At 31.6% G+C, this 18,885-nt stretch overlaps 1 protein-coding gene across 1 annotated transcript; it reads left to right on the top strand.

The window, feature by feature from the left end:
- The first annotated feature begins 6,241 nt into the window (after positions 1-6,241).
- Positions 6,242-18,878, top strand: LOC111708462 (galactoside 2-alpha-L-fucosyltransferase 2). The gene is made up of 15 exons (XM_023481838.1): positions 6,242-6,345; positions 6,692-6,786; positions 7,619-7,701; positions 8,270-8,317; positions 9,106-9,204; positions 9,448-9,492; positions 10,514-10,608; positions 11,189-11,237; positions 11,738-11,823; positions 14,280-14,439; positions 15,849-15,879; positions 17,264-17,332; positions 17,631-17,664; positions 18,001-18,720; positions 18,786-18,878. Exons 2-14 carry the CDS (start codon positions 6,717-6,719, stop codon positions 18,161-18,163), a joined length of 1,032 nt encoding a protein of 343 aa, XP_023337606.1. The 5' UTR covers positions 6,242-6,345; positions 6,692-6,716; the 3' UTR covers positions 18,164-18,720; positions 18,786-18,878.
- Positions 18,879-18,885: the final 7 nt, after the last annotated feature.

Below are 18,885 nucleotides of genomic sequence, written 5' to 3'. Positions count from 1 at the left end.
TCCTGACAATATATTATTATAATTCCAGAAATATATATTAGAAATCTTAATCAAAAACTTAAAATTGTTTTCTCTTTTTCTTAATTATGAGAAGAATTTTTAAATTATAACAGCCATCGCTCGGCCCATTTTTCTACCAGAATTTTTTCAAATCTTATAATGTCCATTTTCATCTTAAAAATATAAAGGAAGAGTTCGCGAAAAATGAAAGGGGGTATAGGCTTAATGCGAAAAATAAGCGATTTTGATGGCTACTAATCTTACTTCAATCTATTGCGTCAATAAGGAGTAAATTGTTAAAAACTACTCATGCTGAAGAACGTAGCGTCTATACAAATTCAGAAAGTTGAAACATTCAACTCGGATCGTAAAATAATCAATTTAATTCCAAGCAAATTTTTCAGATATGACAACCAATAGTCATAGATTATTTTTCGACGAAGTCATATAAAGTTAATATTTCATAATATTTTTGATTTTTTAAAATAATATTTTGCTGGCGCTGGATTTTCGAACATTTCTGGAAAATATGAACATGTCGTCTTCATTATCAAAAATCCTCGAAACAGGAATAAATGTTTTCAAAAGTAACTATCGGATCATAAAAAAGTTTGTGGATTTCATCATATTGTTTCGCGGATATTCAAAATCTTCCGTAAATCAAATTTTAAGCATCTATAACCTTCCCTGTGGTTATGTTAGTTGCCTTAAAAATTCTGGGCCCGATCGGTTTAGCCGTTTTGACGTTTATTGATTACAAACAGAAACCCAGACAAGTAAAGTAAATATAAGAAGGTGATGCACAAAAGTTTTTATATTAAACCATGTTATAACTTTAACTCCTTGCAGTGCTTGTGCAGTGAGCCTAATTTACTCTTTAGTGTTCCAACACTAAATGCTCTAATGTTCTTAAAAATGAGATACATCTCTCTCCCTCTCCCCNATTTTTTCAAAGTTTGGCAGAGTAGCTTTTCTAAAGATTTAAAAAAGTAATTTTTTTTTCCTCTTAGAGTAAAACTATTATTTTTTATATTACTGCCTTTTTTGTCAATATTTGCCAGCAAACTTAATATAAAAAGTTTAGTTAAAATAAAATAAATTCAGTTTTTTACAGATCTTTGTAGTTAATGTAAAATGAATGACTATAATGAAGGGTATAAAAGAAGGTGGAAGCTGAAAGGTATGTAATGAAGCCTTTATTAGATTTAGTTTGTAAATCCCAGAAATGAGTGGAAAATGCAAATCAAACCCAATTAAAACCAATAATTTGATATACATCATGATATTTTTCTAGGGGGGGGTAAAAAAATTTCTAGGGGGGGGTAAAAAAAATTCCGGCGCGCTTCGCGCGCCAAATTAAAATTTTTTACCCCCCCCTACAGAATCCTTATATCCGCCCCTGTTTACAACGGTACTCTTAAACGCTTTGTCTGATCATGAGTATGAATTATATATGCATGTTTTTCGTTTAATTAAACTGTTTATTGTCATTTCTCACTATGAAAGGCATGTGCTATGCTACATGAACTACTGTGCTGTGAACTACCGATTTTGTGATCACTGAATCATTTAAACTACGCATAAGTTTTCTGGTGTAGTTCTTCAACTAAACGTTAGTTTAAAGATAAGATCAGATCTGCAGTAAAATTATTGTGCTTATTTGAATTAAATTTTTGGCATAACAATAGAAAATAAAAACCTCAAATAAAAGAAGATATAAGAAACAAAATGTCTTATTTATGTCACGATCGCTCAGCCTTGTGTTCGAAAATGTAAACTACGCTTAAAAGAAACAATATATAAATTTATTTGTAGAAATTAAAACTTTTCGATGCAGAAAAAAGACATTATCTTCCACCTTGTCTTTCGCCCAGTAACCTTTTTCAAAGATATGGTGGTACCTGGTGTAACGCCTAAATACTCCCAAAGATATGGTGGTACCTGGTGTAACGCCTAAATACTCCCAAAGATATGGTGGTACCTGGTGTAACGCCTAAATACTCCCAAAGATATGGTGGTACCTGGTGTCCTAAATACTCCCAAAGATATGGTGGTACCTGGTGTAACGCCTAAATACTCCCAAAGATATGGTGGTACCTGGTGTAACGCCTAAATACTCCCAAAGATATGGTGGTACCTGGTGTAACGCCTAAATACTTCCAAAGATATGGTGGTACCTGGTGTAACGCCTAAATACTAAATAAGATTTGAACAAGGGTTTTTAATAATTCAAATATGCCCACTAAAATTTAAATTAAAAATCGTAAGATTTTTCCATGTGAAGCTGTGGAAAGGATATATCTGAATAGAATTTTCTGTTGGTCGCCATTTTTCATTGAACTCTCCAAATGCAAGAAACAAAAATGTTCGTGGATAACTCTGTTTAAATTAGTTCATTTCCAAAAATAATAAAAGTCAACATTTTTTTCCGGGCACAGTTATTCGAACCACGGTTTTTAGTTTCATCCGTTGTATTCAATAAATGTCCCCCTATTCCTAATTTTAAAATAAAAATATTGTGATTTTTCCTAGTGTGACTGAAGGTGCGGAAAGGAGCTGTATAGAATATGAATGAGTAATCATATTAATGATTAATGATACAGGACAGGACACTAATTAATCAGTATATTCAGATTCATGAAACCAAATAGTAGTTCACTAATTGTTAAAACAAAACGCCCCTGTTCTGATTGAATATAGAGACTTTCTAGATTACTAATAAGATCTATAGTATTGTTTTAGACTAATATAGTGACGTAGCACACTGCAAACCAGACAGAAGGAGAAGGTAAAAATCATGCGACATTACTGCTACAACTTTGAGACATCGCAGCTCCAGTAGGAAACACGTTTATTCCTCTCAATAGCTCATAAATAAAAGGAGTTGTGATTGTAAATATTTTGAATTTTAATCTTAAGTGCAATTTAATTCAGTTTGACGTGACGTAGCCAAGAAACTTATATAAGATAGAAATAGTTCAAATTAAGGTGTTCACACTTAAATCCCTTGACACTGTTAGTAGAAACCCCTGACATTTTTTTCAAATTCGAACATACCAAAACCATTTTGAAATTAGAAACAAAATATTAGGAATGTCTCACATATTTTCAAATCTTTAACGTTATGTTCGTAATCTATCTATAAATTTAGCTTGTCTGTTTGTTTGTGTCCAATAAACGCCAAAACGGCTGAATCGATCAGGCCCAAATTTTGTGTGGGACCTCACGTGGCCCCAGGGAAGGTTTATGAATTATCAAAATTTCAAATAAAAGGCTAGTTTTGAAATACTTTCCTTAATGGTACCGTTAACTTATTTGGATAATTTTGGGGTAAACTAAATAGCTTATTAGCTTTTGATTAGTGATGGTCTTAACTTTTCAAAGACGACTGTGGCCGGAGAAAAAGCCGATTTTTCGTTCAGAATTGTCGTGCGCAAAGGGACGGTCCCTTTGTCTCTACTCTATTTGATGTTTTTTGTCAAAGTCCTAAAAAAAAGTTTTGAATATAAAATTAAACTATAGTATCTAAAAGTTAATTATAAATTTCATAATTTTTAATTTTTTTAAAAACTCTCTATTTCTAACATAACATTGTTTCGCGCATTAAAATTTTTGTATTGCTTTTCTGTAAAATGCTGAATAGAACACGGCATGAAAAGTGAAAGGGGCGCGCATACGGGAACGGGTCATAAATTATAATTGGGTAGTTGATAATAAATTAGACAACTGATTGAGGAGTGCCATCATCCGAGGGGGGGGGGGGCCGGAACTAGGATTTCGACCTTTCTGGCAATAAAAGATATCGGTACCGGCCCCTTTATGTTCGGTTTTATGACAAAACGTTCTGATTTCTTCTCATTTTGTGGAACATTTTCCGATGCAGCGTACAAAAGAATTTTAAGCAAAAGAAAACATTAAAAAACTTTTAGTACCCTATTTCACCTATTTTTAGAAAATAACTAAATTTTTTTTGCACATTTCGTTTTTTTTTGGCGAGTTTAAGACTTCTAAGCGACATGTTTAATCCTGATCTGTGCCACATTAATCTGTTCAGTTCCTAGATAAAATAGTTTTATAAATCTCTTCATGATTGCTTGTTAAACGCTTTGAATTTTGTTTTAAAAATATTATTAAAATGTTCTGAATCAGAGTACCTTAAACCTACTGATGGGCATCATTTTGAATTCCGTTTCTAGGTCCCTTTTGTGGTTCTTTTTGAGGTCCGTTTTGAGGTTCGTTTTGAGGTTCGTTTTAAAGTCCGTTTTTAGGTTTATATATCGAGATTCTTTTTGAGGTCCGATTTGGGATATTTAGAATTTTTGACGTTAAAAGTGCTCCACAAAAATGTGAGTTATTTATCACATTGCAAAATTGTATTCTCGAAAAGTTTTCTTTCATTACATTAAGCGAATTTTTTCTTTGCTTACAGAAATTAGCCAAAACGATTTTTAAAAACGAAAAACAAAAAACGGAAAACAATTTTAATTAGCAATCGTTTAGAAACTTGTTTTGGTTAATATTTTTGGTCAGAGTATAAACATTTTGTATAATGTTTAATAAAAGCAAATTTGTCCATAGCATGCAAATATGAATAAGGATTCACACCTCAAATTTTAGTGGAGCCTAAGTCTAAAAACTTTAAATGGTTATAAATAGTCCTAAAACCGATGGCACCAGGACGGCTGTATACCCTACAATTTTTAAAGAGATGAAATCTCATATATTCTTGTTCATAGACAGCTTTTAAAGGTATCGTTGTGAANAGAACATTGTACAGAGTACATGAAACTAAATAATATATTGTAAACTGTACAGTGAGCAGGTGTGCTGGAAGTACAATGAGAACATTGTACAGAGTACATGAAACTAAATAATATATTGTAAACTGTACAGTGAGCAGGTGTGCTGGAAGTACAATGAGAACATTTTATACAATAGAATCGGTCACTCTATAAATGTTGAGTTATTTTTAAGTATTAATATTTCAAACTGTGTTAAAGAAACATCTGGAATATTTTTTTAAAAATATATTCATTGTTATCGAAGCTTTTTTGGGGATATTGTTAATCTTAAGCACGCTTGATCCCTCAATTAAAGTTAGAATGATTTATTCAATCCTCGTTATTTACGACGTTTTTAACGAATATTTTTTATTCATGCAAGAGTACAAATGAGGATTGAGGATTTTATGGCTTTTTCAAGAATCTTTCGGTTTTCTAGTGCAAAGTCAATAATGGACTCTCGGTGCGAAAGGGTTTAAAGCAAAATGCAAGAGTGTGTTATAGTACATACGTATTATATTTAACACATCTGTCTATTCAGTCTTATATTTAGTCAATAGTCAATAGTTGAACAATGAAAGCAGAAGGTATTATGTCTATTCTGTATATGTATATATTTGACTTGTACGTGTCCCACTCTCAAGCTTTCGGTGTGTTCTGTATGTAGTAATCTGCAGTGCTCTGACCAAAGATATAGTAGCGTTTAGTGGAGAGTGTTTTTTTTGGTTTGTTTGGATTTAATAAACGTCAAAACTGCTGAATCAATGGAACCCGATTTTTTAATACTGCCGCTTGAAAACTTCTTATTCTCTTATTTGTTTGATAAATTAACTGTTAAAGAAACTGAGAATGTTTTGAAATATTCGGTAAAAACTCCTCTAGTCGTAATGGTAAAATTTACAATCTATCAGGAAAATTGTGGATTTTCGCCCTTTCTAGGCTTTTCCGTTTTGATATAAATACTTTTCAAGAAATAATCCATGTACATAATTTTCTCTAAAAAATAGTTTTCATCCTTTGATTAACAATTCTAGAAAAGCAATTTTTTTTAAGAGAAGTTTTTAATTGTCGTTGTAATTATGAGTTGAAGTTTTGCAACACAGACCTTTTAAATGTTCGCAATATTTTGTATATGGGGAGATTAATATATATGAACGGGAAAAGTATTTATAAATCATAGCTATAGCTATAATTGATTCAATGTTTGAAGATGAAAAGATTATCAGAATATATTCATTTAATTTGTCAATTCTAACCATAAAAAGACAAATGAGGAGTATTTTGACAAAACCAGTCAACCCCCTTGCCCTCTTAAAATCCCCCCCCGTGCAGGGGGGGGGGGGTCGGATAAAAAGTCAGGAAATATTTGCAGAAATCTTTGTTTTATTTTTAGTACTTGAATTTTTTTGTAAATGTCTATTATTTCTGCAAATAAACAACTTAAATTCCAAAATTCAAGATGAATATTTTTCCTTAAAACTTCAGGTTTGCTGATAAAATATATTCCTGTAATACTTCTGGCTGTTATCATTATCTACATCAAACTTCAACAACAACTTCCAAGGTACTGTTTTGCTAAATAATTTAATAACTAATTTTTTACATAAAAAATACCTTAATCTAAATTCTTCATTTAAGATATTTATTATATTTATAACAATTTAAAGTTAATGATTCAAGCTATTAAAAACTGTTGAAAATTTGAAAACATTTCGGAAAAAAGCGTATCTTGATTACAACCGAAATGCTAGTTCATTAATGATTTAGCCAGAAAAGGGGCCAATTTTACCCTAAAAATAAACCCCTGCACAAAAACTTCAGGGCTTCATTTGAGAAAAAAATACCAAAAAAATGGACAGAAATATGCGCAAAATTGTTTTAATCTAAAACGTTAACATGAAAACTTTCAGATTGCGTCATAACTTTGAAGAAAATATGGAAAAAGACGTATTAAACACCACAACTGCTCAAAATACATGCTCATACCAGACAAAACCATATTTAGGTATAAAAAAATTAGATAAAACTTTCAAAATAAAGAAAAAATACGTTTGTGCAGTATGAGAATTACTCAATATAATTGTCCAAAATGATTTATGATTATTATTATATTATGAATTCTGTTAGATCAAATAATCTAAGATTGAAATATCAAATGTTTACGCTTTCAATTTGTAAAGATTACAAAGTTGTGTCAAATGTCCATTCCTATTATTTGTTTTACATCCCGGACGTCAAACTAAAGTAAAGATGGAAATCTTATTTTTTTTATCACTCCTCTTATTGAAGAACTATTGAGAAAAACAAAATTGTTTTAAATTCATAATTTGTAATCGAAAAATTTAGTTTTTCTTGCAAAAAAATAGAACGAGAGGAGCAACGGAGTCACAAAGTAGGAACAGTAATGTCAATTGAGTTAGACCTTCACCTCCTGATTATTTTACAGTGGTCCATCCCACTTCACGTTTACAATGAGAACAGTATATAGAGTACATGAATCTAAATAATATATTGTAAACTGTACAATGAGCAGGTGTCCTAGAAGTATAATGAGAACAGTATACAGTGTACATGAATCTAAATAATATATTGTAAACTGTACCGAAAGCAAGTGTGCTAGAAGTATAATGAGAACAGTGTACAGTGTACATAATTCTAAATAATATATTGTAAACTGTACAGTGAGCAAGTGTGCTGGAAGTACAATGAGAACAGTGCACAGAGTACATGAAACTAAATAATATATTGTAAACTGTACCGAAAGCAAGTGTGCTGGAAGTATATTGAGAACAGTGTACAGTGTAGATGAATCAAATAATAAATTGTGAACTGTACAGTAAGCAAGTGTGCTGGAAGGTTAGGGAACCTGATGAGTTGCTTGGCAGTTGCCTGGGCGCTTGGCAAAAAATATGGACTTCAGGTCTATTCTTTTAAATATGAAATCTCCCATTGAATTAAAAAATGTGTCTTCAATCTTTTTTATCTGAACATTCGGCAGAAAGGAGGACAGATCTATAGGAACAAAAGCAAAATTCAAAAACGGAACTAAGAAAAACGATAAAAACCAGACCATTATTGAAAAGAATTGACATTTTTAGTTTATATAAATTTAATATTAAGAGTATCATATTTTAAATATTTGGCATCCACGCCAATACCGGATAAAAAGTCAGGAAATATTTGCAGAAATCTTTGTTTTATTTTTAGTACTTGAATTTTTTTGTAAATGTCTATTATTTCTGCAAATAAACAACTTAAATTCCAAAATTCAAGATGAATATTTTTCCTTAAAACTTCAGGTTTGCTGATAAATTTTCTAATTTTGTATTATTATTATTATATTATAAATATTTATTCACACACAAAGATATAAATACATATATAAATGGTTTAGTTTAAATTTGTATAATAAATTTTTGAAAATACAGGTTTCCACTTTATACACTTTTAATTAGATATTGAGAATGTCCGATTTTTATATTTAACAGGCAATACTGCAAGAAAAGCACTTAAGAAAACTCAGCAAAATATTCAAGGTGAAAAAAATTGTTTTAAATCCTTATTCAGAAAGAAAAAATATTTTAAAAACATGATAATGACCTTACGAGAGAATGCTGATTTAGAGAAGATAAAAAAACTACTAAGAAAATAGAATATTTTCCACCCTCACATTATTTATAAAGTTGAATTAGACATTTCTTAACTTTCCGAGGATCTCCTTGAGAAATGAAAAAATATTAAACAAATTATTCATATCAGAGTTTCATTTTCTTAAATGTTACTCTTACATGATATTCCTCCAAGTTTCTACTCCAAAAAAATTAAGAAGGTATCAACAAAAATGTTTAAAAACCAAATATTTCATTAATAAAGAACTTCAGCTGTAATTTTTTAAGGTCTTTTGACCAACATGACCGACCTATTATTCCCCCAACAAAGAAGATTAGGTTATAAAACGTCCCTGGGACTGTTATGTAAAATAACCACCAGTTCTGCGAAGTTTCATTTCAAAAGAAGATAAAATTGTGTTCAACTACTTTTTCGGGAAATTTAAAATTTTACTTAACCACAGGTTAACTCGGAACCCTAGGTAAAGTATAATTTCCTTAACTTCCCTGTAAAGTAGTGTAAATATTTATTACTGCCTTTTGACCAGCCAACTCACGAGACCCACGATTCTCTTAACAGAAAGACAAGTAAGTAAAATAACCATTAACCATCCGCTCTAAAAGTTTTTCTTGAAAATTTGTTGCTTTTTCGTGCATTTTCAGATTCTGTAGAGCTTAATGACAGAATTATTTTCTAAATGAGTGTATTTATTTAGAACCTAAAGACTTCTGAAGTATATTCTGATAAAACAATTAAAAACTGTTCAAATCTAACCTGGAAGAATTATAGTGCGGATCAACTTATGGCCGAACAGGTGAAAGGTTTTTCTTAAATTTAATTATTTTTTTTTAACAAGGCTTTTGGATCTTAGCACCCCCTTTTCCTAGGCATATTCAGGAATTTGTCTAGGGAGCTTAACCCTTTTAACATTCTAGCTCAGTTCTTTCGTGGCTAAATACCCACCGGCCCCCCGTATTAGTATCACGTTAATATAATGATAAATGATGTATTATTAAAACTGGTTTAAAATCCTCAAATTATTCTGTTTTGTTCTCAGGAATCTTGTAACAAAGGGAAACTTTCTGAGTATCTGAAACTACAGGTGTTTTCATTCAATATATTTTTAAAGAATTGATCATGATTAATAAAATATGTTTTAAAGTTTATACTTTTTATGGTATTTACTTTTTGGCGCGAACTGCATTGACAGCAGCAGCAGGAGCTGCAGTGATATCTAAACCAAATAAATAGTGGGTTCGGTGGAGAGAGATGTGCATATTAGAATATGCATATCTAAAATTTATACCTGGATTTCTTCAATTTAATCCTGGATTTTAAATTCAAATTCTTATATGTGCTTGAATCAGTGGCTAGATTTTATAATTTGAGAAAAAAATATATATAAAAAAATTCTTTCTTTGTAATTATCTTTTTCTACTTAAAGGGACAGTAAAGGAAAAATGATAGGGGGTATAGGCTGAAAGCTAATCACTTTAGCTCTTGATCGCGACCCATGAAAGTCATATCTGATGTTCCTGCCTCAAGAAATTGATATAAAACTGTGTCAAATATATACGAAAATAAATATATATACAATTTTGTATAAAAGTAGTAGGTTTAAACAGATCATATTCAGCAAATAAGCAACCAATCTGAAAACGATGATAGTGATTAGCTTTCAGCCTATACCCCCTTTCATTTTTCCTTTACTGTCCCTTTAAACATACATATTTATTGATGATTAAGCTTCAAACGCACTTTATGCACCTTTTGTCATAACTTTAGCGCTTAATTTGAACTCCCTCCAGTGAAAATGAATTCCCTCCGGTGGTCTCCAGTGGAGTCAAAATCTTACTACGAACTTCCGTGACTCGATGTTAAACCTAGATTTTATGTGTTGATTTTAAACCTAAAGAAACTGAGTCTTGGCTACAAACTCAAATATTTTTTTCTCTATATCTTTACAACCTTTGATATTTCAAACTAAAATATCAAGGGTCTCCGACATTGGGTGGCAAAGATATAGGAATTAGAAAATCTTAGTTTGTGTCAAAAACTTAGTTCTAGTTTAACAACTTAACTTTAAACATATATGATGCATATATCTTAGTTGCATACTTCAGGTCGGAGAACAGAATTGCTCCAAGATGGATTTATCTCATCCCAACGTTCTAATGGAAGGACTTAATCTAAAAATATACGCTCTCCAACCATTTAGGAAAACTATCATATAATCATTAATATTTAAAGGACAAAATAAACCGGTTGTATATATATCGCGGGTCTTTCATAGAGAACTATTTTGTACATGAACTTTTCAACAATTTTTAACAAAATTACTATATTTTTAGAGTTAGGTTATTAGGTTAACACACTTTTTCGGCCGAGTGCTGCGGCTAGGACAGGCTAGGAGGCCGAGCGCGGCGGCTAGAACAGGCTAGGGGGTTGGGCGCTGCGGCCACGACTAACTTAATCCTTGTGTTAAATATGAGATGCATGATTGATTGAAAATTGATAGAAGGGGGCGGGCCAGGGGGGTTCCAAAAATCGTTCTCTAGGAAATTACCTATATCGCTTTAAAGGAATTGAGTCTATGCTACGAACTCAAATTTTCTAATCCTTATATCTTTGAAACCCAATGTCGCATACATTAGATTTTTCAAAAAATGAGTTCGGTTATGTCAAATAATTAAAGTTTAAAATATCAAAGGTCTACACCAAGATATTGAGATTAGAAAATTTGAGTTTGTGACAAAGATATAATTCCTAAGATGGTGCGAATGGTAGGGTTGGAACAGGAAGGAGATTTTTAATCTATTCCAGTTTGTTGAGGAGCTAGAGGAAGAGGTAAAAATAGATGTTTGTCTTGTAGAAAATGTCAAAAAAATGTTGGTGAAGGGAAAGTTGAAGTCATAAACAGTTCACAAAGATGTAAAGGAAGATCGACGATAGACTCTTTTCCTAAAAAAAAATAATCGCCCGGATTTAAGGCGACTGAGAATTGTGAACCCCAGTCGGGAGCGACTGTTTAAGCCTTTTATGGCAGTATCCTGAAAGTTTCTAAATATTCTAAATAATATCTTTGAGCTGCAGCTCTATGGGAACTTTTGTGTTTATTATAGATAATCTAAATTGCTTGATCTCCATATCCATTGTGGGAACTTTTAATTTGAGGATCAATGCTTAATCTCTCCATTTCAGTTATTCCACCAGGGTACAAATACCATGCGAATAAAGATTTAATCTGAAAATTAACAGAAGATCGAGATGAAGTATTGTTCTCGATATCCACAGTACAAGAGTTCCCAGCTCAGTACAGAAAAGAATAATTTCTTTGAACAATTCAGGCGGTAAAGGTTGTGAAAAATATATCTGCAGGTCAACTTGACCTTGTGCTTGTGGGAGTTCATGTTCGTAGAGATGATTATCACAGGTAGAAACTATACATTGAGGGAATACAAAAGTTAAACTAAAATATAATCTAAAATGGCTTGGAACATTTTTGAAAAAATTCTTATATTTCAAAAATATTGATTTGGCTACGATTGGATATAACTATATATGGACCTGGTCAAGTTATGAAAGTTAGAGATTTGTTTTACCTGTCTTTTAAAAATTGAAGAAAAAAGTATAATTACTTAATAATTGTTGATACACTTAATAAGATAAAAAATACAGCCTCAATATGAAAGGTATTTACCCCAACCGGTTGTAACCCTTGAACATGACATAAATTGTTATGTTAATTTCAGGCTATATAAGTTTTTATTAATTATTCCGAATTTAAAACAATTTTGAGGTATGCACAATCAATACTGATTAGAGGCCTCCTGTATTCTAGCAATTCATGTCCTACTGAAGTAAATTGCACTACGATCAAAATATTATAATTTTTTACATATTATTTTTAATTTTAAATTTTAACAATATTCTTTAAATAGTTAAATGATAGCAGATGCAAATATTTTGACATTTCTATATTTCTTGTTCTTCATTTTCTTCTTATTTGTGTACATCTTTCATATTTCGACTAATTTTGAAAAAAAAGTTTTTGGGACATCCTTGTAGGTTGCCAAGCTGCTTACTTTAGCACTAGGTTGAGGGGCCTGCTTTCCTATTTTTCTGCACTTTGTTTTGTTCACACACGTTAGATGAGTTGTAATAATGATTTATTGTCTTCTATTACAAGCCAGATGTAAATCCTAGGGATTTTTGAGATCCATCAACTGCACCCATGGTTATAGGGCGTATGCAAATAATTAACTCTAGATCCCCGTCCTCTTGTTTTAGTATCAATCCCTTTAATAACCTCCCTTCCAGATCTCTCAGTGTATAACTTAATTGGGATTGATCAGTTTCAAAGCTTATTTAGTAATTATATCTGTAACGTTTATTTATGTTTAATAAGTTCCTTAAGATATATTCAACTGCTATAGTTCAGGATCTGTCCGAGTAGCTTCTTCTATCACTCATTGTTATCCTCGTTTTTATCATCATTGTCATCGTTGTTGCTATCATCGTTGCTACCATCATTGTTTTCATTGTTGTTATCATCATTGTTGTCATCATTGTTATCATAATGGTTATCATCATTGTTATCATCATTGTTATTATCATTGTTATTATCATTGTTATCTTCATTGTTGTCATCTTGTTAATATCATGGTTATCATCATTGTTATCTTCATTGTTGTCATCTTGTTATCATCATGATTATCATCTTTGTTATCTTCAATGTTGTCATCATTAGATCTGTGAAGAGCTATTCCACAATGAGTAGCGTCTTCGTTCTCAGAATCCTCTGGTTCCACTAGTGGTTCCACAACAGGTCTGTAAAGAGCTGTTCCACAATGAGTGTAGTCTCCATTCTCAGAATCTATCTAGCCAGCTTCTCCAACTCGATATCTTGTTAGCTGCTCCAGTTCAGTATTTATCTAGGTAGCTTCTCCAATTCGATATCTTGTTTAGCTGATCCAGTTCAGTATTTATCTAGGTAGCTTCTCCAACTTGATATCTTGTTTAGCTGCTCCAGTTCAGTACCTATCTAGGTAGCTTCTCCAACTCAATATCTCATTCAGCTGCTCCACTACATTCCCAGCTGCTTCCTTTATCATAGTAGCTGCTTCTAGAGCATTTCCAGAGGTGCTTCTAGAGTCTCTGTTATGTTAGCTGTACTTACAGTTTGAGCTGCTCCCAGAGCTATTCCAGAGTCTCTTCTATGTTAGCCTTACTTGGATTTTGAGCTGTTCCTAGAGTCTTTGCTATGTTAACTGGATCTGTTTCAGATATATGAAGAGCTATCTGTAAAGATCAGCGTCTCCAGTCTCAGGTTTATCTTCTGCACCTGGAATCCTAAATCTGACTGGATCTTCTTGCTGCTCCAGATATATGAAGAGCTATGGGTCTAACATCTATTCTGTATAAGATCCTGGAGTGTACTACTTCTATTCTCCAGCTTAGATTCAGACAAAGGGTTGAGGGGTTTTAGTATCTGGTCATATTTTAAATACTTCACTGTGCTTTAAATACTACAGAGTCAGCAACTAAATTCAAACTGATTCAGCATTTAAACACATATTCCTGGTGTATTTTCTATGCTATGAGATATCCGATCCCTGCAGCATGCAGAAAGCAACTGTCAAAACATTATATATTTTTAATCATAACTCCACTTTTTGAAGAGCTTAAAAATAACAAAAATGTCTTGAATTTCTAATATGTAAACAAATTAATTTGATTTTCTCATACTTGAACCTAAAATCAAAGCTAGAGGGTTTGGGCGGTGACAAAGTCGTCCCATTAATTTTTCAAAAATTTAACTTCTCTCTCTACTTTTGCCCAGTTCAGTTTGAATTGGTTCTCTATAGACTAATGAAGGCAGGTGTTTAGGTTCCGGAAAACTAAATATGGCGATGATTTATTATCAGCTGATTTTTACCTGGATGCCATGAACTGGTTTCGAGTCAAGTATCCAGGAGCACGGTTTCTAGTCTCCAGTGATGATATGCCATGGTGTGAAGAGAACCTGGTCGGAGAGGAAGTTTTCATGGTAAAAATACAAGCAGACAGCTTGATTTAAATCCAGATTAGGCAATAAATTACAGTCGTCGTATATATCAATAAATGCAGACAACTTTCGGTTTCATTTTTCGATTACAACATAGCTGTTTGAACAGCATGTTTGCACATAAATATATAGAAACAAAGAAAAGCTGTCAGTTAACAGCTTCTCTATGTTTGCTGTAAACCTGTAATTTGACAAAAGCTTGTTAGAAATCAAAACTACTGAATATTTTCAATAAAGGGAGGAGGGGCTAATGTGATTTCTTAGATCGGGTCAGGAACAAGTTCGTTTGAAAACAATTTAATAAAGATAATAACAGATTTCACAAATAATATTCAACGCATCAAAAGGACTGCGATGACTGCAGACGTAATTTCAAGTGACCTTTCATTTAATTAAGAGCTAGAGGCATGTTTGATATACGATCACTGCGCCTTTCAAACATTAAATGAGATATCATCATTTTTCTGTCTTGGAAAAGTCTTCAATTCTGACCCCTCATTCCATCATCTCGGTTAATATATATCCACAAGGAGCGGGGGAAGGAAGGCGGCCATAAGCCACAACATTTTCCCATTCCATGCCACATATTAGCTTTTTTGCACTAAATTTAAACACGGCTTTAATGTTGTGGCATGTGGAAGACTGAACGATTGTGGCTTATGGCTAACGGAAGACAAAAAAGCCAATTTGTGACATGGAAGGGGAAAATGTTGTGGCTTATGGCCGCCTGTCTTTCCCCGCTCCCACAAGTTGCATTTACAGAGAAACCACAATTGAAAATAATCACATTTTACACAAAAAAACTAGGATATCACATTTATTCTTGATGATATGACGGTTTTAAGAATACCATTGTGAATTGGAAATTGAGAGTTACTTGAAATTACGTCATTAGTCCTTTTACGAAAGGCTAACGAGTAAGGCGGGTTAAATCTTGTTCTTTATAAATACTTTAGTTTAATTAGAGTAATGTAGTTGGTTCGAACATAACAATAAAACTTCAAACATAATTATATGACCCCGCACTCTGGGAGAATTAAAAAAATAAGTAAGTTGCACAAAGGAGATAAATTTTCTATTGTTTTAATCTTTTTTTGAATAACAAGACAAAGGGCAACATTTTACACGCCAAACTATGCTAAGTTGTACGCAAGATCGAAATTTTAAACGTTTTAATCAGAACCCCTGTTTTTGAAGAGCTATAGAGAATAACAAAATTGTTTTGAATTTCTTATTATGTGAAACAATATAAATTTGTTTCACTCAAACCTGTGTGTGTAAAATCAAAACGCACTTTGTCATTATTAAAAAACTAATAAAAAATACGTAAATCATGTTGCATCAGATCATTGATTTTAATAAGAACTCATTTATTTATTGTTTATCTCTAGGTAGGAGGAAGAACACCGGAGCTGGATTTAGGAAATTTTAACTTAAAGAATTTTTACTCCCACCTTTTATTTTTCTTTCTAAGCAATTTTCTATGAAAACTGAAGAAATCTAGAGAAAATGTAATTTTTTTTTCTAATTTCATTAATATCGGTCTCGGACACCATTGGGTTAAAAAATGGGAATTAAAAATCAACAAAGATTAAAACATAAAGAATAATTATTTATAACACTGTTATTTTGGTTCGCAGTGTTATACAGTTTTTGGACAGAAATTTTCTTTTTATCGGGAAGGTTTAAGCCTTTTGTCCTGAGCTTTAGCGAGGGACAAAATATAATATAAAAAGGCGAGAACCTTCGAGATATAGAGAAAATTTAAGTCTAAAAACTTTATAGCACGTCGTGCCAAAATAACAGTGATATAGGTAATTTTATGAAACGTTTGTGTACTTATTTCAATGGCTATTTTTAGATCAAATAAGCTTTTAAACAAAGCAGAAGTCAAAATATAAAGTTGATTTCAATTGAAAAATAACATTTTACTTAGCAAAAACGTGCGTTTTTGTTAAAAACGTTGATTTCAATTGAAAAATAATATTTTGGAAATATCCTAATTTTTTGAACCAACCAAAACTTTATAGCACACGTGGTATAATTTACAGATAATTTAACTTTATAGCACGTTCATTCTGACATTCACAATGAAGTGAGGAAGAATGATAAATTAAAGTAAATGATAGTTTTTTTAAAATTAATTTATAAAGCACAAAACAACAAATTTTTGTAATGTCATTTAATTTTGTTGTAATGTCTTTTCTTATCTGCAAATGGTATATTTCTATTATGATTAATTTGTCAAAATTAATCAAATCTTGACAATTCAGACAACAGTAGCAATCAGTTTTCATACTTTCTCTCTCCGAAATATTGAGCAAAGTCAAAGTTAATAAAGAAGGAATTTGATTTATGATTCTATTTGATTTATTCAATCTTTACTCTACATCCCTTAAATCTATCGAGAAATAGGACCACAGAAATTCCACTAGGGAACGGAAATTTGAATGGAACGGATGAACCGTTAAAAATAATTAACGGACAATTTCGTTAAACCTACATTAAATATGTATCTATTAAATATTGAGACCAAAACCTTCACATTAAATGATTAACAAACAAAATTTTATGGAATTTGACGGATAAATCTGTTAACCAATGAAAAAAGTTATTAATTAACTAAGAGCAGTTAATTGATTGGTATATTTGTTAAGTTTGATTATCTAACCATTATCAAACGTTTTAAAAAAAACTAAAAACGTCCCCATCCCCATTGAGATTTAATTTCATAAATTTCTTTTTTCTTCGTTCTTTCTCTAAACTCTCAGTTCTTCATAAGTATATTAAGTTTAAATTTTATCAGCGATTTTATCCAAGTGCAATCATTCAATAATTGACTATGGAACATTCTCCGTTTGGGCAGCATATCTAGGTTACAGAGCTGGTGAAACTCCGATATTGTGGTTAATAAATTTATTATCAACCATTAAAATTTTTACAATTTTTAAAAAGTGAAGAGTTTTTTATAACATTTCTTCATACAATACATACCAATAAGTTTGCATGAACAAACAGCCTGAAATATAAAAGCAAATAGTATTTTTAAGGATTTAAGTGTCCCAAATATCCAATGCGAGATTTCAAATTTGATTCCCATAATTCATGATTACGCTTGACTTGAAATTTCCTATTTATTGACTGATATAACAGTTCAAGCTCTGTGTATTCAGCTGGAGGAGAAGTTATTGTTTCAAGTCAGCACAGGTTGGAAATAGTAATAATCATAAAAATTTATAGAATGGTGGAAAAAAGATGATATTAAAAGGAATTGAGTCTTTACCACAAACTCTGATTTTCTAATCCCTACATCTTTGGAACCAAATGTTGCAGACCTTAGATATTTCAAACTATGAATTCAGTTAGATCAAATAATCTGAGTTTGAAATATCAAAGGTTTACAACATTGATATCTAAAGATATTGAGGTTTAAATATTTGATTTTGTTCCAAAGACTCATTTCCTCTGTCTCGGATCTGATGAAGATTAATTAGAAAAGAATGGTAATAATAGTTTATATAATTGTCTACATATTTTGTACAGAGGACCAGCCCTTAGTGTATCAGGGTACCTGGGTTGGTACAGAGGAATACCAGGAAAACACAATAAAAAATCCATAAGACATCAATCCTACAATAAACCAAATTCATACATCAATCGTAAAATAAACCAATTAGCAATCAATACAACATCAATCCTACAATAAACCAAGCAGAATTTCAAAAACATCAATCCTACAATAAACCAATCCATAAACATCAATCCTACAATAAACTAAGCAGCATTTCATAAAACATCAATCCTACAATAAACCAATCAGCCAATCCATAAACACCAATCCTACAATAAACCAAGCAGCCATCTATACAACATCAATTTTACAGTAAACCAAGCACCACTTCATGATTCCTCATACAATATGCCAAGGACCAATCCATTAAACATTAATCCTACAATAAACCAAGCAGCAATCCATGCATCAATTATACAATAAACTAAGCAGTAATCTTTACATCATCAATGCTACAATAAACCAAGCAGCAATCTATACAACATCAATCCTACAATAGCTAAGCAGAAATCCATTCAAAATATTATAATAATATATATAATAAGAAAACGAACTTCAAATAACAATCTTTAAAGCTAGTAGACCAACTAATAATATCCATGGAACCATCATAAAGAATCTAAGAAATGCGCAAAACATGTGGAATTTCAATAATTACAAGTATTACAACTATCTAACCACTATTCCATAAGGTAAGTATTTAAAATATTCAAAACTACTTATTAACCCACTCATGTTTTAATTTATTTAATTATAGATTTCCCGACATGAAATTATCATTTGGAATCCAGTATCTCATACTTCAAAATGGATTTTCCCCAGACTCTTATATGTAATTTATAATAATTTCTACCACG

Source organism: Eurytemora carolleeae, unplaced genomic scaffold, assembly GCF_000591075.1.
Source record: "Eurytemora carolleeae unplaced genomic scaffold, Eaff_2.0 scaffold869, whole genome shotgun sequence".
NCBI classification, from domain to species: domain Eukaryota; kingdom Metazoa; phylum Arthropoda; class Copepoda; order Calanoida; family Temoridae; genus Eurytemora; species Eurytemora carolleeae.
Note: the sequence above shows the minus strand (reverse complement) of the source record. Positions and strands in the feature narration are given on the sequence as shown.